This window comes from Squalius cephalus (genome assembly GCF_949319135.1).
Source record: "Squalius cephalus genome assembly, chromosome: 16".
In the NCBI taxonomy this organism is placed as follows: domain Eukaryota; kingdom Metazoa; phylum Chordata; class Actinopteri; order Cypriniformes; family Leuciscidae; genus Squalius; species Squalius cephalus.
This window is the reverse complement of record NC_137137.1, coordinates 30,225,430-30,251,896: the sequence shown is the minus strand read 5'-3', so window position 1 is coordinate 30,251,896 and position 26,467 is coordinate 30,225,430. Positions and strand designations below refer to the sequence as shown.

General features: G+C 38.2%; 1 protein-coding gene across 3 annotated transcripts in view; it reads left to right on the top strand.

Moving 5' to 3' along the window:
- opn7d (opsin 7, group member d) overlaps positions 1-22,393 on the top strand; it is a 59,461-nt gene extending 37,068 nt beyond the window's left edge. For 2 of the 3 annotated variants that reach the window (XM_079896463.1, XM_079896462.1), the window contains exons 3-8: positions 10,573-10,660; positions 11,430-11,592; positions 12,728-12,855; positions 16,038-16,176; positions 18,589-18,784; positions 21,549-22,355. In XM_079896463.1, the coding sequence (XP_079752589.1) occupies positions 10,573-10,660; positions 11,430-11,592; positions 12,728-12,855; positions 16,038-16,176; positions 18,589-18,784; positions 21,549-22,046 (1,212 nt within the window). In that variant the 3' untranslated portion in view covers positions 22,047-22,355. Of the gene's footprint in view, positions 1-10,572; positions 10,661-11,429; positions 11,593-12,727; positions 12,856-16,037; positions 16,177-18,588; positions 18,785-21,548 lie in introns of all 3 variants that reach the window. The other variant, XM_079896461.1, reaches the window with a different exon arrangement.
- The last annotated feature ends 4,074 nt before the right edge of the window (positions 22,394-26,467 follow it).

The following is a 26,467-nucleotide window of genomic DNA, read 5'->3' as shown; positions in this document are numbered from 1 at the left end:
CTACTAATGTAAAACAGCTCAGATAATTAGACAGTTTGTATTTGACAGACACACCAGTGATCCTCAAACTTAAATGAGATATTTAGTAACATAATGTACTGTAAATTGGAACCTCTCCACAGATATGAAAAAAAAAAAAAAAAAACTTGGACACAAACAACTGCACAGCTCCATCTACATATACAATAGCCATAACTTCACACTTGAGTAAGTCATGGCATGGCCAACCGAGCCTGAATATCCCTCCCTCCAGCCAGCTGATTGGCCAGTGGTGTGTGAAAGATCACACAGTGTATGGTACATGTGTCATGCTGCATGTGGCACAAACCCAGTGCATGTCACTGCAGTTACGCAAGACTTTTAGAAACGTAGATTCCAGCGGCAGTGGGTTTTGGCTAAAACCATCAGGCAAGTAATAATAATAGTTATGAAGCAGGGGTGGAACATGGCTTTCAAAGCTAGTATATCAAATACACAAATAAATGATATTTTTGCATAATTGCATCTTTGTTGAAATTATTCTGCTCACAAGTGATATTTACCTCGTTTGTTTTCGTTTTTTTACACATCATGTCTTATATATTCATCTCAAACATGCTCTTCATTGACAATGTTGTCTGCTCTGTAACAAAGAACAACAATTTTGTGTACAAATTATAGGTTGATGCCACATCTGATTTATTTCTCTCTGTGTTTTCTTATTCATCATAGTTGAAAGTGTAATATTTCATATTTTAAGCAATAAAATGTATTTCTACATAAAATGCGATTGACGACCAATAAGCCACAATGACGTCAAGCTACTTTTATTTTAAAAAACCAACCTCTGATACATAAAATTGCCTGTACTACTGAAACAGCTGCAATGTGCAGTGATGACAACAGAAGTGGGACCTTTGAAATTTGAGTATGAAATGTTCTGGACTCTAACACAATAACTTCCATGTCATGCATCAACAATTCTTCCCATAAGGCACAGACGCTAAACATCCACAATAATACATGACACTTCACATTCCCATTCTCAGATCAAAACAAACACTTTGCCAGGCGGTTGACTATAGCCTTCCTGATGTTATCGCAACTATTAACATGTTGTCCTTCTGATGCCTTAGCCAGCGGATTAGTGAAGGACAGGCGGAGCGGCCGCCCTTGGCTGAAATGAAGCCAGGCTGGGCTATGCTATAGCTGCCCGCTTTGACACACACACACACACACACACACACACACACACACACACACCCGCATAAAAGACCACTAATCGGATGAGCAATGAATGTCGAGTTGAGCTTTTGGACAGTTTGTCCACTCTTCTTGTCCCACATTTTCATGGCTACCATCTATCTGATGATGTTTAAGATGCTACGTTCCAGTACAGCTCTGCACTTGTACCTAAAATAAACAAGATTATTTGTGTTTTGAGAGTTTTTTAGGAAGCATTTAGATAAAGAAAATAGCCTTTTGGCCGGTCAATACTTCAATACCTTCAGAACTAGAAACCTAGGATGGACCTCATGAATACTCAGATTAATACTCACTGTAATTCCCACAATTTGTGTTATTTCATGGTTGGATGGTTGTACTTGAATTTATTGCTATATCAGCTTTTACAGGCGATTCCATAGCAGATACAGATTCAACATTCAACAAAGAATTCAATAAGAAAATAAGAATTCAATAAGAATTCAATAAGAAAAAAAAGTTTTTCTGGGTAATCTCGCAATTGCGAGTTATAAAGTCAGAATTGTGAGAATTTAAAAACTCCCAATTCTGACTTTTTTCTTGCAATTGCGAGTTTACCTTGCAATTCTGACTTTTTTTGCTCAAATTTAGACTTATAAAGTCCGAACTGCAAGACATAAAATCGCCATTCTTAAAAAAAACTTCAGCTCAAAATCCTGTTTTTTCGTGCAATTGCAGGTTTATAGCACACAATTCTGACTTTTTAACTCACAGTTGCGAGTTTATATCTCACAATTCTGAGAAAAAAGTCTGAATTGTGAGATGTAAACTCGCAGTTAGGAGAAAAAAGTCGCAATTACCTTTTTTTTGCATGACAGAAACAAGTTCGTGTTACAATGACATTTTGGTGGTTTTTCGCCCTTCAATAAATGTCCATGAGTCAGTCTAGTATGTAATGTTATTTCATATTTTGATGATTTATTTAAAAATGTGAAAAATCATCATGCTTAAAAGTGAGTTAGTGTGACTAAACATGTGGTGCTGGTTTATATTTTAAACTAAATGTCTACATTTTTGGAAGAAAATTTGAGTGCTGCTGTCCCACGCAAAAGTCAATGACAAAAGTGACAATGGGACACCGCTGGCAAATCCAGCAATGCAGGTTTGAGAGGTGGCGACCCGACAAATCTCGCGAGAATCACGACTTGCTTTACGGCACGACGTCACATACATCAACAACATATGAAGCAGCCTCTATGGAAAACACTAGCACGCATTTCAGACTTGAATCGTGGCAGAGTCGACGAAGAAAACGAAGAAAGCACGGCCGAAAGAGTGCAGAGACGGCTCTGCGTGAGTGGTATTTACGACAGTAACGTTAAATACAAGTACTCCACAGCGACTCTAGGGGTCGCTGTTTGAGAAAAACGGAAACTGCATAGTGTGCCTTTAAAATGTCGTGGATGTCGGGCAGCTTGAGTGTTTTTTAGCGCATTCAGACTGTCACTAGTCTCTATAATATTTTGGTCTCTAGATATAACTTGGATCCCTCATTGTAAATCTACAGGATTCTTACATCCATTTCAACACCCGTCATAAATCTGATCACTTAGAAATAGCCTATTATAGCACACTTCTACTCAACAAGCTGCATGAGTTGAGGAATCATTCATGGCTTCAGCAGAAACAACATGGGACGAGTTATGTGCCGAAGATTAATATAGGGATAGGGGTTTGTTCAAATCCCTAATCCTATCAGAAATAATAGTAGTGATGCCTGCCTTAGCATCTGTTTTTATGTCTCCGCCTATTATGATGCAGTCAGCCACAGCAGGATGAAATATTACAATGACCAAAATGTCCTTAACATAACTGTCCAGCTCTAGCATTTCATTAGAGATAATAACTCTCCCGAAAGCTCATGTAAATGGCCTAAAAGACTACATTAATCATTTCAACATGGAAATGGACCAAAAGAACAAAAGACATGACAAATGCCGCAAACACTCAACGCACGGTTCAAGGACACCCGTGTTAAGTTCACTTGCATATTAACACAAATTCTAGCCAGTGTGTATAGAAATGTGAAATCATTATCTTAAAAGCTAGGTGGTTTGTTCCAGAAACATTTTTTGTTATGCTGGTTGAAAGTCTCTTCACATCCTGACAGCAATTACTAAGTTAAGTGGTCTAAATTTATAATACATGTATGTATTTCTATTGCACCTTGAACAAAAGTTCAGATGGCACGCAAGAGCTTGCTAGTAGCCTATACACTGAGTTTCCATTCATTTTTGTGACAAGCTCCACAAATTTCACGGAAAGGAAACCGGGAGAGCAGAAAGCAGCATCCTCTTTGTTTTATTTTATTGCGAGTGTTCACATTTCGGATGATGTCTTACTTTTATCTGTATGAGTATTTTAAATTGTTTCTGCTGTTATAATGAGGGGGGTAGTGTGCAGATATTTGTAGCCTTTTCCCTTCGATACCGAACTCGTTTCGAACAGTGACCCCAAAACGGATGTACGTACCGAACCATAACTTCTGTGTACCGTTACACCCCTAATATGAACAGATGAATGGTTTACAATAAGATCTATAACATGCATTTACAAAATAGACAGAGTGAATTTTCATTTCAAGCTGACCTTCTCAGCCTCTTTCACTTTCACTGCATGGAAAACAGTAGCTGTCAAGTGTTTCAAAAATGTCACATTTTCCTTTTTTTTTTTAGCTTTAATAATTTCATGTTGATGCAAGTACATCATGTCCTATCTAGACTACAGATGTTGAGATGCTAATTAAATAATCACTCAAACGCTAAACACAAACAGATGTTTGTTTCATATGTATTCATGTTTCTCTAGCAAAATATCAAAACATGTTTCCGAATAGTTTTAATGCCTAGTTGTGTTCTTTCTAACCCATCTGTGTGGACTCATGCCAAGGCTCATCTGTTTCTTTGGCTTATTAGGCTAGTACTCATTACATTCTATTCAGGTCTTAAGCAGGAATCTGTTTTTGGCATTATGACAGCTTTTTGATGGAATTACTGAATACAGGTGGAGAGACATGCTTGGTGTGAGCTGGTAATGAGTCTTCACACTGCCACAGAGGGGGAATCGTAAGAGATGAGCATGCTGAAGTTCTACTTATTTTGTCATTTCATTGCATAAAGCAAACAACGGTGTGACGGTCAGTGTTCCTTGACAGATCATATATGGACAAAGCATCACTGTGCAAAAAAACCCATTTTATCCAGCATACAGGGTTTGTTGCAACCCAGGCTCATTGGAAATACATGACAAAACTGCAAAAATTTACCTGTACATACATTTCACTATAGTTTCCATTTGAAATGAATATTAGAAGCAGTAAAATGCAATCATTTCTATTACATTTCACACAAATTATCAGGCAAATTATCGATAAATAGAGTTATTTTTGCATACTTCCTTGCACAATGCTATGCTATGATTTGCATGATTTGTAAACTAATACATTTTGACGTTTACATCACATAACTAGCTCCATATATATGGCTTTTCTGACATAGTAAACTTGCTTGGTAGCTCACCTGGTACAGCGTTACACTTGTGAAATGGAGAGCTCGGATATGAGTATTGTGAAACAATGTGAGTCACGACACTGCATAAAAGAGCTTGAAGACTTGTAGTAGAAGCAAGCTAAAATTGTATGGTTGGTTCAGCAAATGTGTTTTTATCTTAGATCAGCTTTTGTTTGCAGTATTGGTTAGGTTTAAAGCAAGGTTAAGTGTAAGTGCTACGATAATTTCAAATGCATTAGAGCATTAACATTTTAGCGCCATTCACAAGTCAAGTCAAGTCAAGTCACCTTTATTTATATAGCGTTTTTTACAATACAGATTGTATCAAACAGCTTCACATTGATAACATGAAAATAATACAACAAAGTTTGTTTCTAGAAGAAAATTGCATCATCGTCCACCCATAATAAGGCAGATCAATAATATTGTTGAATATTAAATGTCCCCAACTAAGCAAGCCAAAAGCCAAGGTAACAGTGGCAAGGAACCAAAACTCCATCAGGGCAAAATGGAGAAAAAAAACCTTGGGAGAACCCAGGCTCAGTCGGGGGGGGCAGTTCTCCTCTGGCCAACGAGCGAACAGTTTATGATTATGATCCAGGCAGCATTACAGGTCAGAAGTCAGATTGGTTGTGTCGATGAGGCCTTCACAGGGCTGATGAGGCTGGCACTTCAGGATGCATCATGGTTAGGTCCAGGTGCAGATCCACCATCTGATCTGGATACGTCCGGGGTCCACCTCACTTCAGGAAACGGAGAGACTGGTTGACACTTCAGGACTGCGTTGTCGTTCCGTCCAGGCGCTGGTCCTTCATCAGATCTGGATACGGCCTGGATCCGACGGACTGCGGTAAACCTCGGTATAAACAGAGAGACTAATATTAGCGTAGACACCATTCTTCTTATGATGTAACGAGTACATCAGGATTTATGGGAAGTGTTCCCGGTTCCGGCTGGCCTAATCTATGCAGCCTAATATGGAATTATAGAAGTCTATAATGTGTTATGTGTATGCTAGGCCAAAGAGATGTGTTTTTAGTCTAGCTTTGAACTGACAGAGTGTGTCTGCTTCCCGGACAATGTTAGGATGATTGTTCCAAAGTTTTGGTGCTAAATAGGAAAAGGATCTAGCGCCAGCAGTCGATTTTGATATTCTAGGTATTATCAACTGGCCAGAATTTTGAGATCGCAGTAGACGTGAAGGACTATAATGCATTAAGAGTTCGCTCAAGTACTGTGGAGCTAAACCATTTAGTGCTTTGTAAGTAATCATCAATATTTTAAAAATGTATGCGATGTTTAATAGGGAGCCAGTGCAGTGTTGACAGAACCGGGCTAATATGGTCATACTTCCTGGTTCTGGTAAGAACTCGAGCTGCTGTGTTTTGGACCAGCTGTAGTTTGTTTATTAAGCGTGCAGGGCAACAAGTTATGGGTGATAAGAGCATTACAATAATCTAGCCTTGAGGTCATGAACGCATGAACTAATTGTTCCGCATTTGTCAATGAGAGCATATGGTGTAATTTAGATATATTTTTAAGATGTAAAAATGCGGTTTTACAGATACTAGACACGTGACTTTCAAATGAAAGATTGGCATCAAAGAACACACCCAGGTTTAATGTTAATTTTGGTGATCTCCGACTGGTGGAGTCTAACATCATTAGTGCCGACGTGAATAATAATTTTAGAGAATTTACGATTAGCATTAGCCAGCTCTTTTAAATTTGCTCTGATGTCAGGCGCTCTGGCTCCTGGCAAACATGTGACTATGGTGGCTGGTGTCTCTATTTTCACGTTCTGTGTAATAGAATCGCCAATAACTAGGGCACAATCAACAGGATTCTCAGTGGGTGTTTCACTGAGAGGGGAGAATCTGTTTGATGTTGTAATCGGAACGGAAGAGCGGTGTTTTGTCCCGCGACTACAGCGTCTCACCGTCACCCAATTGCCCTGCTGCGATGGCTCTACTTCAGCCAGAACCGAACAGTGTACAGAGTTCACTAAGCTAGTCGCATCCAAAGCAGTATCTAAAGCCCTTGCACTCTTACAATTAACCTCGATTAAAGTTTGGATGCTTGTCTCTAGTTCTGAAATCTTCTCCGCCAGCCTAACTATCTCCCTGCATTTATCACATGTAAATCCTGTGCTGACAGAGAAGGCTATGCTATACATGTTACATGAGGTGCAGGTGACAATAAAAGGAGAATATGACATGACTCACCGTGTTTGTTGACTGATACTCACCACAGTTTTTTGATGAACTTGTAAAAGGCGCGAGAGAAAAATAAATAAAATAAATAAATAAATAAATAAATAAAGAGCGCACAGAAGGCGCGGGCGTGCTAGAGAATAAATAATAAATAAAGAGTGCACGGATGGTACGCTAACAGGCTAGTGAATTTCAAGCGTGTTGTGCTAGCAATAAAGATTTAGATTGAAGCTAGCGATGTCAGGTTAATGTGGGATGTTGATTAAGATTAAGATGTTGATTATAACGTAATAAAATAATGATTAAAACAGAAAGATACGAAGCTTACAGACGCAAACCAATGCAACGGAGCAGCAGGGCAGCTGCTGCTCAGCAAAGTTATATCAGAATATTCACAATACATTTAAATTCTTAACCACCATGATAAGTATAACAACCATTGCAATAAACATTCTGAAACATTATACAAGGAATGCAATATCATTCAGAAAATGTGTTCCCACAGGCTTAGGAGTATTTCAAGTAAATATTTTATGTCAAATGGTTCATTTTGAACAAAAAAAAAACTTGCATAGTGTACCTTTAAGACGGTTATTCTAAAACTTCAATGCATCATGTTGCCTTTTTTTTTTTACTTTTCTTAACAATTTCCTTTTATACCGTAGTTCTTCCCTCTTTAAAATGTACATGAGCATTTTTTAAACTTTTATTCTGTAAGATGCCAGTTGTAATTTAGAAATTCTTAGCTTTGATACTTGGTACTGAAATATGGGCCTCATATTATCTAATAGGAACATTCTCAGCAAAGTTATATCAGAATATTCTAAATGGGCCATTTTTTTCTTAAAGCAACACTATGTAACATTTTTAACCTTAAAATAATGTTTCCAAAATTGTTTCAGTGGTTCATCAAGTGAAAGGCACTTATGCCTCCGCTTTGCGGTCCTTTATAAGGACCGCAAAGCGGAGGCATAAGTGCCTTTCTTACAGACGCAAGATCGGGTCACAATCTCAAGATGCCAGATCGGGTCATGTTTCTGTAGTTCTAATGAGACATATAAAACTACACATTTGACTTGCTTTACGGCAAGCATTACAATAGTCATTATTTTGTTTTTCTTTGTTTCTGATGTCGCAATACATCATACTTTCATAAAATCATGCATCATACTCTACCTTGTCTGTGGACATCGTTCATTCCAAATCCGGTGCTGGATAAGCAATGGGCATGCGTGCGAAGGTAGGCTGCGGTAGGCTAAATTATTTACGACAGCGGTAATTGACAATTCCGCTTCCAACATGTAGGGGGACCACAGAGGAAAAGTTCCATAGTGTTGCTTTAAGTCACATACAAATATTTCTGTCATGACAACTCTCGGTATGATTGGCTTGGTAATGGGTATGATGATGTTGCATGTTTGGTCTTGGCGGAATAGATCTGCTACGCTGCTGCTGCTGTTATTGCTGCTGCAGAGCAAGTACGGGTCTTGCTACTGCCAATACATACATGACATGCTGCTGTGAGCAAGAAAGACATGCCGCTGCTGTACAATATAGCATTCATGAATTACCCGTAGCAGATCTATACAGGTGGAGCTGGGGAGGTGGAGGGTTTCTGAAAGCGCACTGCACTGCTAAGGCAAATGCTACCCAAGTATTTGAAGGTTGAGCAGCGAGCTCATTGGCTGTTGAAACGGCAGGAACCAATCAGCTGCGCACTCTAGATAATGATGTGATCATGCAGGCGAGTTAAAGGACCTATTATCCTGCACCATTTAGAGTTTCATGACAGAACTTTGTATTTTACTCTGAAGTCAGAATACATGTAGCCTTGTGCAGCCAACCTATAAACCAAATAAATACATCATAAAAAACAAAATAGAAAAGCAATCTGTGGCCGGACACAGTGATTTCAGAATTAATGGAAAACAGACTGAGTCAACATGAACTGAAACATGGTTTTAATAGTGTGAGTTTTCGCTGGATTGGGCTGTGAGCACATTAGTGATGCACCTATCAGAAACAAGTATTAAAGAGAGCTGTGAAACAATATGTATTATAGTAATCTTTCATGCTGATTACACAGTGCTTGTTCTTTGTATCTGCTTGACTCATACAGACAGAGAGACAAGCTGTTCCTAAACCTCAGGCAGAGGCTGAAGCATCACTCCTCTATTTCATTACAGCTGAGTTGACATCTATCAGCCAACAGAAAGTAGGCCATTTGCACAATTTGGTCATTGACTCCTCCAGTTGTGTATAGATAGTAAGAGGATTTACAGGGAAATCAGTGTACGAACATCTATATCTCTCTATTCTCAATAAACTATTCACACAGACATGGTCTGTATGTGAGTGTTTTCAGGAGAATTTAAGGACAGGAAACAAAGAAAGTGTTTGAGAGCTTTTAGTGGAAAAAGGACAGTAGAAGCGAAACTATGTGTTATCTCCTGAGAAGCAAAAGGCAGCTCTGTCTCAGCATTCTGTGGTCAAATGTTTGGTTTAATAACCACTAAACGGTATTAACTATTACCCCTGGCAAACAGTTTCCTACTTTGCGGATTTTAGTTTCATGCTTTTCCCTATTTCAGTATTTATCTACTGGAATGTCTCAGGGGTGAATTTTTAATCTGTTGATGAACTAACAGATTAAATATTAACTAATAAAACATTTGTTTCTTTTGGTTACACGAAAGTCACACTGACTTTTATATAATAAACTGACTTGCCAACTTTTTACCATACCTTCATAATTTATATGCTACTTTCAAATGTGTACATTTTGCAAGGCAGTGGTTGTCAAATTTGAATTTTTTGCCCATAATTGCCTCAAAATAAAAATCTACTCACTCATGTCTCTCCAAACATATATGACTTTTTCATCCATGAAGCTGAAGGTTGATAGGATGGTAATTGAAACTCAAGCTCCAAAAAGCACATAAAAGTATAAACAAAGTCCATATGTTTCGTGTGCATTATTCCATGCCTCCTGAATGCTTTATGAGGAAAAACAGACTGTAATTTAAAACGTATTCACTTAAAATCTTGACCTACCCCAGTTTTTATTCTTTTTACATAAGCGCAGAATAACGTTACACAAAGCTCATTGGTTCTTGCATCTATCGCCATTACTTTCCATTTTGAAAGTAAAATTATGTTATGTTAATAATGTTAAACAATACATAATGTGATGGAAATTATATTTGTTGGTTAAATTAGAATGATATTTCAGAAACAAATTACCAAAATTATTATTTTTACTGGACAAATTTAACTGGAGTTTATTTTAGGCCATAACCCCCCCCCCAAAAAAATGGAGATTTCCTTTCCTTCCTTTACATGTTCCATAAAACAAAAAAGGACTGGACATTCTTGTGTTGGCATTAGCTGTGAATGGGAATCTGGATCTTTTCATAGAGAGATGAGCTGCTAATCTCAATTGTAATGGTCTCACCAAAGAGCTCATAGATCCACAAAGTCCCCTGATTCAGCCCTGAAACCATCAGCTCGCTCATGAATGCTTTCTACTTGTTGTTGTTTTACCACGGTTTCAGCTTCATCCTTTTTCCACTGTTCATCTGATGTCTTGTCTTTCATCTTCTCTGCAGATGGGAAATACCTCGGAAACTTCCCTTTTTGTTTCCAGGATCCCAAAGGAACACGATGTCTTCATGGGTTCCATATACACAACCTTCTGTGAGTCCACTTGCTTACAAGTGATACTGTTTATATATTATTTATTTATTTATTTATTAGCCTTTATTTATATAGCAGTCAGGAGAGACAGAAAAGTTGAGGGAGAGAAAGGAGAAATGGGATGAGGATTTCTTCATGTTGGTTTCAACTACATACTTACTTTAGGTTTAGGTTAGGATTAGGATTTGCTTGAGGGTTAGTTGCATGTAATTATGCATAATTTACTGTTATTACTATGGTAAGTACATGTAACATGTGTAACAAGGACACTGTAAAATAAAGTGTTACCAACATTACATCAAAAACATTTAAAAAACAAAAACAAATTCTGAATGACACACACAATTCTGGTGTGTTATTTACGTCTATGCATTTGGTTGGCGTTTTTATCCAAAGCAACATACACTACTTTCAACATATCATTTTTTTTTTATTTCTTGCATTTCAAACCCACAACCTTGGTGTTGCTAGAGCCATGCACTCATGTTTGAGCTACAGCTATTCTGTATTTTGAACATTAAATTATCAAGGGATGTTAGATCAGAACTTCAGAGGTCACTGGCAAATGGAGTAAGAGGACATACGGCAGTTCAAATGCGGCTTCAAATCGTAAAGTGCCAGAATAAATCATTGCAGTTTTACTTCTAGCCGAGCTGTCAGAGCAATAACAAAATAGTAAAAAAAAAGGGTTGCAGGGAGTTAGAACAAGGAAAAACATCCTGCTTGTGGTAGTGACTATTCACTTAATGCATTTCTTTTTTCTTTTTAGGTATTCTGTCACTCTTGGGAAATGGGATCCTGCTCCTTGTTGCGTATCGTAAGAGATCATCTCTGAAGCCGGCAGAATTCTTCATCATAAATCTATCTATTAGTGACCTTGGAATGACAGTTACACTCTTTCCCTTGGCGATTCCATCAGCCTTTGCTCACAAGTAGGCAGATACCACAAGAAATCTGTGCTAAAATATGACCACCCCATTGTATCAGAGACAAAGCCTAAGGCAGCTCTAATGTGCCATTTCATTGACACAGGACCAGTGCTGCCGCAGAACTGCCTAACACTGTGCCACAACGTGACAAACTTTATACAGTTGGATACGGCAGTTGAGTAGGAACGTCTACTGCAATAACCAACAGTGACTCGCTTGTCATTTTATCGTGTTGCAGAGGGTTGTGACACAGTGTTAGACTAGCTGTTTTCATGACAATTAGAATACGTCTTGTTTTTTTGTTTTTTTTTGTGCTAGTACTGGAATCAGCAATATCTGGAAAAAAAATTTCCATCTCAAAAATAAAAAATATAACAGGTTCTTGTGAAATAAAATAAGAAATAGTCTAATTATGATATATATATATATATATATATATATATATATATATAAAAGCAATAAAGCAATTACAAGATATAAAATTGTAATTATTATAAATATAGTAAAATAAAGTGGTAATTAAAAGAAAAAAAATGTTAATTGTTAGTTATAAAATTAAATTGTGAGATATAAAATCATAATTACGAGAAATAAAGTTGCAATTCTGAGAAATAAAGTAACAATTGTGAGACAAAATCCCATTGGGAGATATCAATTTCTAGAAATAGATTTGTAATTGTGAGATACACAATAAAAAATAAAAAAAAATTGTAATTACAAGAAAATATTATTATTAATAATAATAATAATAGTATTCAATTGTAAATTATTAAATTATTCAGTTATTGAAAAAACTGTCCCACATTTGAAATGTTGAGATGGCTATAGTGAAAACTACAGAGGGACATGGTGATGGAAAAATATGAGAAATATTTCAATGCCTATGTGTTCTCTTGCAAATGTTTTGCATTCCCCTGAAAAACTTTGCGTTCCCTTCGCAAAAACTTTTCGCTCTCAAAGAACTCAAAGGGTTTGCGAGCGAATGACATATAATTTTTCCTCTCATCTCATTTTTTTTTTTTTATCATGTCTCTTTGTAGCTTTGTAGAAAACACAAAAGTACCTTGATTTTCTTTACTTGCCTCTCTCAATCTGCCAAATGCATAACTGTAAGTGTAAATGTCTCTCATTCTCTCAGGTGGTTGTTTGGGGAGCTGACATGTTTATGCTATGCTGTATGTGGCGTCCTCTTCGGCTTATCCAGCCTGACAAATCTCACCGCTCTGTCATCCGTCTGCTGCCTCAAAGTCTGCTTCCCAAACTACGGTATTCTTCCTCGACGGCTTTCACACCACAATACATTTATCTTCCTCCCAAGCCCCCCTCCCTCCTTATCTTAATTAAGAATCGAATGCAACTGCACCATAAAGGGAAATTCATTACCTTATGGTTTTCTCCAATGTGTTCATTAGATATTTCCTTTTCATCAGAGTCTCGATGCCCAGTGTCTGTTCATCTTCTGGTCAATACTGCTATGTATGGACAGGAGCAGTTGGCCTCATTAGAGTTCATTGGTTTTGTTGGTTTCAACTTTTGATTGACTTGAAAAGATGAAGGTGTGCGTGGGAGAGAGGAGATAATTAAAATGGTATAGTTTATCAGCATGTGGGTGAGCTTGATAACAGAGATAACGATGGCAAAAAGGACAGCAGGTGAACAGATGGATTCTGTAGGTGGAAGAGAAGCAAACACATTTGGGATGCAGTGAAAGATTTTAGAGGGCACAGTGCCAGATAAGATATGGTTCTTTAACTCTGCACCTGAGAGAGTAATATACAGTATAGTTTCTATTATAAGAAGTGTTGAGGGTAGCCAAGTAGCTGACGTGCACAGAAGTACTCTTTGCTTTGCTTATGGAAGGATCTCATAAGCAGAAACAGTATTTTTACATTCTTTACAAATTTACATTCTGGCTACGGTGTCATAAATAATTGGGTCCGCCCATCAAATGGGTTCGTGTAAAGAAGAGTAGGGTAGAGTATCCAAAAACTGTACTCAAGTAAAAGTCCAAGTACTTATAGAAATATTTACTCAAAGTAAATGTAAAAGTAATAATAATCGTAATTGTAACTTGAGTAAGAGTAAAAAAATATCCAGTGAAATAACTACTCAAGTTGCTAGTTAGCCACTTCAAGAACTGCTTCAGAGCGTGCAGGGAACTGAACAAATAATTCAAACAGATTCACGAACCAATGTAGACAGTTTTGCCAACTTGTTTTATCAAGCCTTTCAACAGAATTGTCTCAAAAGAGTGATTCATTTGTGAATTGAGCATCGCTCATGCCCCAGAAAAAAGGGATTGTGCGCTTGTAATAAACTATGCATTTCTTAACAGGTATTGCATTCAAATAAAGTAACAAGAGGAACGTCGCCCAGCGTAACAAAGTAAAAGTACAGTTTTTTCATTAGAAATGGACTTGAGTTAAAGTAAAAGTACCCACTTTTAAATCTACTCTTAAAAGTGCAAATTTTCCCCAAAAAAACACTCATGTAAATGTAATGAAGTAAATGTTCTTCATTACTACCCACCTCTGGTATAAAGATAGATGTCTATAAGAGCAAATGCATTAATGATTTGCGAATACGTGTAGAGTAAATGGCTTGTGTAGAGTATAGACCAAGCTAGCAGACCGCTTGCGCCAGCGCAAACCCTGTTTTGCTGTTATAAAAATACTGTCAGGATTTACCAAAGACACACAGTGAAAAATTAGCGCTGAAAGGCATGGACAGGGTTATTTTTGCAGATGACCTTATTGCATATGCATTTGTGGGAGTTTCCCTTTCAGATGTAAAATGTATGTGAGGAGAGTATTTAAATGAACCATGCAAGGTGATTTACTAAGGTTTGCTCTAGTCAATTTACTGCTATTTGCACCATTATTTACCGCCCAAAAAAAGCATGTCTCAAACCAGAAGCTAATTTGCGCTGCTCTAAGTAGATTGAGTTGGTGATTATGGAAATGATCCGGCTGCGTCGGTGTAGTTTAATTTGCTCGTCATCAGTAGATCACGTGCAGAACTTCCCACTCCCATATGCGCTTTTTTTGGTTTGCGCTTTCACGCTAATTTGCCCTGTTTAGTAAATGTGGCCCTAATAGTCTAGAAATATGTTAAGCTATTATGATGAAACTCAAAAAATACTAATGTTTATTTTTACTGTCTATAGCTTCTGCAATTTTTCATTATACATATAATTTAAAGAAGTTAATGGTCATATAGTTAAGATTTTAAATTAACAGTTTATAATTAACAATTATTATTATAAATCAAACACAGAACAAGTTTCCCATTATAAGTAGGCCTACAGAGCTGCTTTAGGGTCCTGCTTGGACCCATTTGGCAAGGGCAGATCCTACAAAGTGCTGTAGTGATAACATATTTTTGTAGGTCAGCCCGGAAATCCCCTTGGTTTCCTTGACAAAAGCCCAATTGTTTTTTTGTTTTTTTTAGGATTTTTTCATTGGGCTTTGGATTATTGTAGAAAATAATATCTGTGACCAACAAAAGATTATTATTCTTACACATTATATTCATCAGGATAATCTTCACAAATAAACACTATTTATGAATTTGAATGCCTAAATACAAGTACTGATGCATTTTATGTTGGAGAATAAAACATGAAAATATCTTGAGTTTGTGATAAAGTCAGTTTGAAACAGAAGTCGCAATGCTCGATTATTCCTTATTATGATATACATCCGAGTGAAACTGCTTCTCAAACAAGAAAAAATTAAGGGTGGGACTTGATTTTGTCCATCGGGAATTGATTGGATCGTTGGTTAGCTGTCATTTGCTATTGGTGGATCTCATGTGAGTGACAGCTATTCCCGGCCTTGTGTCAGTAAACACGTCATCAGAAAAGAGAAGAGATGTCGCTGCAAGAACGAGGGGAAGTTATTTTGAATAAAAAATTATGAGGACACATGAATGAAAACATTTTTTTAAAAAACATTGAATTCAGGACAATGCAACCAGATGTGCTAAAATGCTTACTTGTTTCTGGGGTTTGGCCTACAAAAAATACATCATCCCTGCAACACTATTGTTTATGACTTTGTTCTTTATTGTTTATGACTTTGTTTTTTACACCATTGTTCAATGGTGTCCTTTCCAAAAATTAAGCATTTAAAATTAAAAAAAGTGTACTATTTATGTACTTTTGACAACATTGGGTCTTACCCAAGAGCATGTGGGAAATAAATGGATTAGAGCAACAGGAAGTGGTGTGATTCTAAAGGTTTATTGTTAAGAAATCTTTAAAAATAAAAAATAAATAAAAAAAAGGCTTTGGTTTCAAAATGCATTCATTTTCAGTTTTCAATTTATATTTATAATCTCTAGTTTAAAAGTACTGTAACATGCTCCAGCACCGTATTAAAACATTTGAAAGTGATTAATATTTTGTGCTAAATTAATAATTTTATGTGTTTGCTTTCCTTTAACAGGAAACAAATTCTCCTACTCTCATGCCTGGCTGATGATTGTGGGGGTGTGGTGCTATGCCATGGTGTTTGCTATTGGTCCCTTGGCAAATTGGGGCCAGTATGGCCCTGAACCCTATGGGACAGCATGCTGCATAGACTGGTAAGTGCCTGGGAGGATGTTAATGGAAACACTAAAGGATTCTCAGAGAACCAGCCATAGCAAGCCAGATGTGTGCAATTTATACAACATTAGTGCCACAATGCTAGGGTGTTCAGTGTGATTGCCTGGGCAAAGGGCATTGTAATCGTTTAGGTGTTCTGAGAAGTGTGTGTGTTCTGGGTGGTTGCTTACTGACCTAAATCAAAAGAGCCCTGTTCTTATCTAGAGACTGATATCCTGGTCTGAAAATCATATTTATTAAAGTATATTGGATTTTTTCCCCGTTTTATCATAACTGCCAAGGGAAAATTGTTAATGTGATCACTTTGAAAGTTTTTATAGCACAACAGAACTGCATTGTACTTTTCACTCTTTGGGAAGTCATCCTATAAATGGCTTATTTATAGCTGCAAATTTAACTGGGATAGGATAAAATGTTTGAACATCAAAAAATGACACACTTTTTAAAGTAATCTAATGCACTGCATGTTCTATTGTGCTCACATAGCTGCACTCTAACAAAATAACTACATTCTTTTATTTTATTTTTAGATTTTGTTGCCTTTGTTTATTGGATGGTGGACTGTAGACGGGAAAATTTGGCTGTCTCATTTGTACCCAATAATCATAAGTCTCAGTCAGGCGGCTCAGTGACAAATGCTTTGCATTTGAACAAGGCCAACAAACAGTCATCTGGATGAATGAATAGTTCAACATCTGTATGCAGGGGTGCCCAATGCTGTGAACAGTGTGAAAGTGAATAGCACATAACAGGCACAATACCAATATAGACATGAATATCTATTGGTACAATATGTGCCACATGACTAAACACACGTCATAGTTTTTAAGTCCACACTACAACGCGAAAATGGCGTTTTCAAATTTATCCACTTGGGAGAGCGTTTTCAAAAAGCTTAATTTTCATTAATAAAAATGCTGTCTCAGTGTGGACGGAAGGCCAAAACGGAGAGAAAAAGATGTGTTTTTAAACGAAAACGTATTAGTGTGGACAAGGCCTAAGATGTTCAGGAACACTTTATAATTACAGACAGGAGTGTTGGAACTGAACTCCCTCAGGAAGGTAGCTATAGCAGGAGTGTCCAAACCTCCTCCTGGATAGCCACTATCCTGCATAGTTTATTTTGGTTTGGGCACTTTTATAAGGAAGATGAGTTGTAGCCGAGGATGGTTTCAATCCAGGATCTGGGTATCTACATGAGTAAAGTATTCTAGCTGAAGACGTTCTGTATCAGCCTCTTGCCCCAGCACATTTCCACCCACCCCAAATGGGACTCAGACCCACAATCCCTGGCTTGGGAGGCCAGTGCCTTATCCGTTTATGCCACAGGGGCTGTTGCTCACTTGCTCCCAATATCTATCAGATGACCCAGTGAAACCAATAAGCTGGACATACTGCATTAACAAGGCCAACAAACACTGCAATCTAAGTAAATGGCTACTTCAACAGCTTCTCAGAACATTCACTCAGTATTGCTATAGTTCCAGGACTAAGAGTCTTTGGCCTGGTTTCACAAACAGGGCTTAGATTAAGCCAGGATGAGGCCTTAGTTCAATTAGGTCATTTAAGTAGCTTTTATAAACATGCCTTAGAATAAAACATTACTGTTGTGCATCTTGAGTCAAAATAATGGCACTGACATATTTTAAGATATGTCAAGATAGGCTTCCGGCAACGGTCGACGTGCGTTCACGGGAGATGGATGCCGGCGTATGACGTAGGACGTAGCGTAGTAAGCGTCGTGACGTAGAACGAAGTATAGCTAAATCAAACGCTACGTCCTATGTCATACGCCGGCATCCATCTCCCGTGAACGCACGTCGACCGTTGCCGGAAGCCAGTTATTTTCGTTTATAAAGTTTTAAATATGTATATTTTTACGACAAAACTGCACGGACTACCCTCAGAAGGCCTTCGTTTATCCCCCTGGAGCCGGATGGATTACTTTTGTGAAGGATGCATGCACATTTTTGGGACTTGAAGGAGTGGACCCCATAACTTGACATTATAACCACTGAAAGATCTAAGACATTTTCTAAAATAACTGAAAATGTGTTCGTCTGAAAAATGATTGACATATGCATCTCGAATGGCTTGAGGGTGAGTAAATCATGGGTTTAATATCATTTTTGGCCGAACTATCCCTTTAAGCTACTGGGCCAGTAATTAATTTGCCTCAAATAAATTTCAGTCTCAGTCAGGTGGCCCAGTGACACTAACAAACTGTAATGGAGAGAAAGGTTGGGATGATTCCACGGGCCCTGGTCAGACGATCAGCATTCAGTGATCAGTAATTACAGCCAGAGGCAATAAACTGTACAGGGGGGTCAGAATATCTAGTGGTGTACCTAATTACCATCACTATGTCCTGTTCTCTATTCAACTTTCAGGTATGCTCCAAACCATGACGCTCTATCCATGTCCTATATTATCTGCCTCTTCCTCTTCTGCTATGCGCTGCCTCTTACCGTCATCCTACTCTCCTACATCCTGATCCTCATCACCGTACAAGGGTCACGGCAGGCAGTACAGCAACACGTGTCGCCACAGACCAAGACAACAAATGCACACATCCTCATTGTGAAGGTGAGATGATAAAACATCAGAGTCAGTGCTAAAAGACCGAGACACACCAAGCCGATGGTCGGCCGTCAGGCAATGTCGGGCCAATGTTTGAGAGTCAGCTGGCTTAGTTCGGGTGACATTAGAGCTGATCTGTGCATCTCTAATCCACAGTTCTGGCTCTTCTACTCTCCCTTTGTGAATGCCGAATATAGACTACTGCCACCTGCTGGTATGGTGGCAGTAGTCACCATACTTTCACGCAGCCGCAGAACGTATGTGCTAGCTGGCCGTCGGCTGTACTCTGCAGTGTGTTCAAGCGCAACGTTTTCTGCCCCTTACACAGGCAACGTGAGGGGATGCCACAGTCACTTTCATCAGTGCAAGGTTTTTGGCGTTGTTCCCTACCTTAAGGGACTTGTGTAATGACATGCAGAGTCAGTGAAAATCTTTAATCTGTGTGTATATTGAGTCATTCTCTATTTGGAGTGACAAATGAGAGAGAGAAATTTTCATATGCTAGATCTAAAATGAAAGCTTAGTGGCAATTCAAGTTCCAAGTAATTTTAATGAAATCCTCTTGACAAATCCTGTTTTTATCTGTGGTGTTAGTCTTTCGAGTTAAATAAAATGGAGGCTACCATTGTGCTAGTTTCAAGGCCAGTGGGTATTTTGGAAGAATTAATAACATAATGTACTATATCATTAGTAATGATAACCAGTAGGCAGTCGTGGCCTAATGGCTAGAGAGTGAGACTGGTATCCCAAAGGTTGCGGGTTCGATCCTCAATACCGGCAGGAAATGACTGAGATGCCCTTGAGGCACCTAACCCCCAATCGCTCCCCAGGCGCTGCAGCAAAAATGTCTGCCCACTGCTCCGGGTGTGTGTGTCCACGGTTTGCAGTGTGTGTTCACTGCTTACTACTCCTAATGTGTGTGCACTAATGTAGCAAATTAGCTCTAACGAAATATTAATAATTAATCATAACTTGTTATACTTGATTATGAATATTTGGATCAGTTAATAGAATTAAATTAATGTAGTAAAATGAATATTACAATCAACCCAACTGTTCATCCCGTGAACACTCAGCGTTAATTGTTTATTAATTCTAAGAAATATTCATTTCCGGGGAGCGAAATGTCTTTCTTACTGTACAGTACTACTAAGAGCCTGTAGTCAAAATCTAAATCATAAAATAAACTTTGCTGCAAGCAGAGAATCAGAACCAAATACATTTTGTATACGTTTAGTTAAGTTTTATTAACTAAATCACAAACATAACTAATCTAAACACACATACACGCATGCATAGGTAAAATGGTGAGTGACAGAATGAAACCGGAAGCAGGAAATGGAACTATGGAAAAGATCCATTTAACTATGAAAAGAACCATCAGCTTATCATTTTCAGAGCACCTCATTAAATGTATACTTGAATGGCCTTTGCAGTGGAAACATTTCGTGAAGTTCCTGAAGAAGGATTTTGATGGTTCCATGAGTCTCAATCGATTTCTTCGCCGTTGAATGAAGTGAGGAAGGCGGAAGAGTTGATGGTTACCCATTTAGTGATCCAGTTGCAGGTTTCTTCTGAGTTGGTTTGAAGAAAATACAGTCTGACTCTGTTGGGAGAGTGAAGGCATAGCAGGCTGTGGTCACGGTGGGGGTCCCCACAGACATCAACCTGAAGAAGCCGCAGTAGAGGCCAGAAGAAAAAAAGGGAGGGTCACTGTGAATTTGTCTCTAATAACGCCTGAGAAAAGTCCCACCTCTCCGGATTTGCTTGACGAATGAGAAAGGTGGAATTTCCAAGCCAGAAAATTCCTCTGTTGGCGATTTATGGATCTTTTATTCCAAGCGTGCTCATTTGCATGTGCAGCTGGATTGGTTGCTGATGAAGAAACTATGAAAGATTCTTGTAATACTAATATGTTGTGCAGCTATCAACATATCACATACACGATCATTTCGATCTTCAAACTACCAATTTATAGAGACCAAACATGGTATAGGTGAGGTTACATTGACCATTGATTCTATTGTAAAATACACAGTATCAAAAAATAATAGTATTAAAAGACATTACACAAGACATTCATTCATTCATTCACAAAATTTTCTGGGATGCATGTTCATTTATAGATCAGTTTGTCAATAAATGAAAGTCTGTTTTAAGGTCTGTAGGTCTTTCCATTTTTCACAGCAATAAAGACATCTTATCTGATCGTTGCCCTGGCGACTGAAACCTTTCCTGCTCTCTTGTCTCTTTTGGGGGGATGTTTCATTCCTAAGAGTGGGCTTTGAAGCTTATTTGTTTAATGTAACAAATAGTTATGTGTCTGATTGTCTCTGATTGTCTTTACACTAACTTGGATGGGTTAAATGCAGAGGACAAATTCGTAGTGTGGGTATCCATACTTGGCCTTCACGTGTCACTAAAGAATTTTTTTAAATCTAAATATTTCAAATATGCAATCACCACAGACTAAATAAAGAGTGAAACATGATATTGTCAAAAACAAGCAAAATATATGGAAATCAAATTATTATAAACAATAAGTACTTCAAATATATTTCCCTGTTTACTTAAAGTATCAATTTCCATTACACTACACTACACGTTAAAATATATGTTTTCGTGTTTTATTGACAATTAAAGTTTATTTTTAGTGTAGCAAAGATAAGGCACACCATCTGTCACCAAAAATGAAGAATGACCCTTCTAGACGTTTTCTCCAGAACATGTGGAAATGTTCTCATGAGTTATGTTTCTGTTTTTCTTCTAGCTCTCTGTGGCAGTATGCATTGGTTTTCTGATCGCCTGGAGCCCTTATGCTGTTGTGGCAATGTGGGCTGCATTTGGAGAATATAATAACGTCCCACCTGTAGCCTTTGCTTTGGCAGCTATCTTTGCCAAATCCTCCACAATCTACAACCCTGTGGTGTACCTAGTATTTAAGCCCAACTTTCGTAAATCTCTGAGCATGGACACAGCTCAGATTCGCAGACGAATATGTTCCAGCCCATGTAAGGGAAGCCCTGTGCCTGGACTAAAGGATCTTCAACGGCAAACATCTTTACGCTGCAACAAGGATGCTAGCAACTCCACTCGCCTCTCCAATGGCCTGGCAGACAGCCACGGGGCTTGTCTTCATTGCACCGAGGCGGACCCTCGATGTCAACAGACCACGCCTCAAAGTACTGCCTGTGTGCTGATTGGTACATCCTACAGCGAGGTGACTGTGAGTCAGATGCCGGAGAAGATGCAAGCTGACCTTCTGTGAAGGCCCTGTAGGCCCTCTTCATGCCAGCATGAGGACGAATGTGAGGGAAAGATGGATGGGCAGCCTCAAAATGAAACTTCTGGCCACTAGAGATAAGTTTGTCAGACAATCTGTGGTCAGGAAACACTTCAGAGATGGATGTCATGTATAAGAAACGCAAAAGAATTGACCCTGCACAAAGTCCCGCCTTAAAAAGATTAGTAACCCAATCCGAGCGTAGCAGCTGTTGCCGTCTGCCATTTTGTCAGACTAGCTTGTGCTCTTTAACTGAATATCTGTTCACAGAAATCTGCAATTTTCATTCACTGTAAAAAAAGAAAAGAAAGAAGTTTAATAAAAGATTAGTTAAAAAAGGTAATCGGTGGCAAAGCATTTTTTAGTTTTCTCAACTTCTGAAGTTAGTTGAGCCAACTAATTTTTGAAAGGTAGACTCAAACTTTTATTTTAAGTTAAATCAACTGTACTGAATAGCAAATAGTAATAGTAATTAATAAGAATATGTATGTATGCGGTTGAATAAACTATTAGTTAAACTTTAAAGTTGATATAAAATAAAAATACATTTATTTATTTTATATATTCTAAATGCATGTTATTGTGAATAATTCATCCATGCATATGTTTTTTTTTTCCCTTTAATTTTTATTTAAAATATCATAACTTGATCTTCCAGTAAAACAGACTATGCCGGACTAGTGATAGTCCGAAACACTGCTTCGTGAAACCTCATACCTTTGTGAATCATTTGTTTCGAATGGGGATTTGGAGCTGTAGTCGAACTGCCAGAGTCACATGATTTCAGTAAACATTTAGAAATTTCAATGGTCTGTCACTAGGGAGCAATCTCTGGAACACATGAATGTGTCTAAAGACTAAACTGCTTGTTTGAGCTGCTTTTGACATGACGTGCCACAACTGTTTGAGGCTGTCTACAGTAGACAAAGTAAACTGTATAAACTGGTACATTTGTCTTTCTGAACAGGTGCATGATGATGATGTTTGGTATTGAAGCGTTCTTTGTAGCACGTAATATTACAATGCCCCGTTAGCAGGGCCGTCGCTAATGGGGTGAAAGCTGGTGACAATTATAGGGCCCCCCGCTGCCCAGGGTTATACTATATAGGCCCCTGTTGTATGAATAATTCTAATATTTATATTAGTTGTATGCCTGAGATTTAAATGAAAACCACAAAAACATGCAATTTGGTTAAATATTTTTTCCAAATATCTGCTTCTCTTACCTCCCTAAAAACGGTTTAGTCAGATCTAAAGTATTTATTAATTATTCAGTCAGTGACAAACATCAGAAGGACCCAATCAAATTGTAAGTCCCACCCCAGCTCGGGAACAGAACCAATCAGAGTTGAGGCGGCAGTGCCTGAAGTTAATGATGAACTTGGTGGAAGAGCAGGAGACTGACTGACTGACTGACTGACAAAATGTCGGGGGAAAGAAAACATAAATCAGGGTACCAGAAACGCCAGTCGATCCCAGTATCCCAGTCGATCAAGACGTTCTTAAAGACAGGCTATATTGTTATTTCGCTGGGAATAAGAAAACACGAATACAACACACTGCACTTGAATGAATAAATGATAGCGTTATTTAATAATATTACCAGTTCCATATTGTCTTTATTAAAAAAATAAGACAATCAATTATTTTATTTTTTTTATTTGATTGCATTCTTGTCAATTTCTAAATGTTTACTTTTTGATTTATGAATTATAACAGACTATACTTTTTTTAAATTTGATTTATTATTATTTAACAATTTCTTGCTTTTTGTTTGTTTTTATTAGTTGTAATTTTTATCTAAACATTTAAAATAAAGATTTTACAACAACATCACCTTCTTCTGTTATATGTGGGCCTCCATGCATCTATTGTACAGTATATGATATTGGTGGAGGGTGGTGGGGGCCCACATCAATATTTTTTTCAGTGGGCCCCCAATCCTCTACCTACGGCCCTGCCCGTTAGCTTTGACATCCGCACTGATCCTCAACAAACCCGTCTCCATCCCGGTGTGATGACTGTGATCTAAAACCAGATGGAACCGGATAATATTCTGACTGTTCCAAACCAATCTGACTTCTGACCTATAATGCTGCCTGAATCATAATCATACACTGTTTGTTCATTGGCCAGAGGAGAACTGAACTGCATCATGCAACTGATAGTCGATCTCCGAATGCAACGTAACAGGGAGGAGAGTAAAGATGGAAAGCTCCTAAAGCTTAGATCCATATAAATTCACGGATAATTTGTTGTTTTGTCGTTAGTGAAAATCAATATTGACCTTGTATTTGAAAAAAGATCCTCATATAAGTAGCAATACTAAAATTTAGAGTCAGTTCATTCGCATTCGGAGATTGACTATTTTTGACTGACAAAATTGTCGGCGGACACAGCTACAGTGAGTTGTTCAAAATCTTTCTTTTTAGTAAACTCTGTGTACACAAACAATGTTCTCAATGCTCAAGTGTAGAGCCCCTGGTGATACTTCGAGCCAAGTTTCATGTTGTGTCGAGCCTTCTTAGTGTTTTAAAAATAGCGATTTTGATGCTATCATAGAAGAGCCCCATGCACTTCCATTCAAAAGGCATTTTAACCTAAAACGAAAATACGGTCAAACTTAAAAGTGGCGTTTCCATTCTAGTTATGCTTTTAAACGAAAGTTTGCCTCGGTAGATTAACAAAAAGAGCCTAGGTTGCATTTTGGCGAGAGTTATGCTTTAAGGTATTTACCACGGTCCCACACTGGCTAAACACCCTCTGGCTCCGCCTACTACAGTAGCCACGCCCCAAACTCTCGCTATAGAGCTGGTAAGTCCCGCCTCTTCCGCTAACCCCACTGGACCTCTAGGTTGAAAAATCGTCAATGCAAGTGAATGGGAGAAAATAATTATTTTCTGGTCCCGTTTGAATTGTGCCATGAATGTGAACATATGTTGTCTGTGAATTTTTTATATAATTTTTCGTGTAAAGAATGCTACAATTTAGCGGGTAGAAGTTTGATACGGTTAGACTTTGTGTGAGAGCACTCACACAAAGTCCAGACCATTAAACCAGACCATTCTCAGTAGTAACTGAGTTATGGTCTGGTTTTAACCAAGCTAGAATCTGAGCAGACCACTCTTAAAATGTTTATGGTGCGTAGGAGACCAATTAATTTGGTGCCACGTGTGAGAAGCACTAACAGCATATATCGTTGACAAAAAGTATATTCTAACCAAACACATTTTTTGCAAGCAACATTGTACGTTTAATAGAGTTATAGTAATTTTTTTACCAGTGCCTGCTTATTTTAATTTTTTTTTCAAATTTTTTTATTTAATAACTTCAAGTACTTAATAACGTGAAATTGATTTTACAAAAAAAATTCCCAGGACTGCTGCCTTTGATGTTGCCACTTAAAGGGTTTAGGGCAGTGCACGTTCCCAGCCATTTCATTGTGGGGCCAATTTAGGCACGATATGGGCTTAAGGTATGGGCCCAAGGGTTTCATGTCGGCTCTCTGAATTAGCCCAATGTGGGGACTATACCTCAAGCCCATACCATGCATTGGCCCTACCCTGAAATTTTGGCTGGGGTTCTTGTGAAGTCGTCAGCCAACCAGCGTTATCATGATGACATCTTCCTGCTGCTCCAGAGTGTTTAGTCACATGGCTTTTATGGCTCAGTACCCACAACTGAGTGCCTCTAAGCAGTGTTGGTTGATTTGAAATCGCATACTTGCGCAGCTGAGCAACATTGAGATGAATGGCAATGCTAATGATTAGCTTTCTCCAGATATTCAACCTCTTTGTTCTGAGAGAGCAAGAGTAACATAGGGGGCGGAGCTTAGTGAAGGGTCAATTCAGGAGATTCTGAAGTTCATAAGAGTATTTCAAGGTTCATAGGTCCACTGGTGGTGGTTGAGGAGATTCCCCACTTCCATATGTGAAGCCCTTTGAGGACCCAGAAAAGCACTATATAAATGTAACGAATTATTATTATTATTATTATTATTTTCAGAGAAGTAGCCTACGGGAACTGGAAAATCTGTGAAATCAACTACTCCATTTTACTATCCACTGAAAACCATCATAGATCGTAAAATTTTGTGTGAAAATCTCTCCTTAGCTCATTGTGGTGAATGATTCCACAATCACCAACATAACAAGAAACAGTGAGTGACTTTGTTTAACTAGCACAGCTGTTGCCTGATCAGATCTTGTGACATTAGAGGAAGGTGAATCATTAATCTTTCAATGAAGCAGTGACAAAGAAGAAGAGGAGATTCTTGTTTGCTATTACTTTATAACATTTTACAGAACACCAACTTCTCTATGGAGAAAGAAAGAGCGGATGAAAGCAAGACAAAGGTCAGCTAGAGGAGTAAAGCCCTGGGGAGGACATGGGTTTCAGCAACCCGT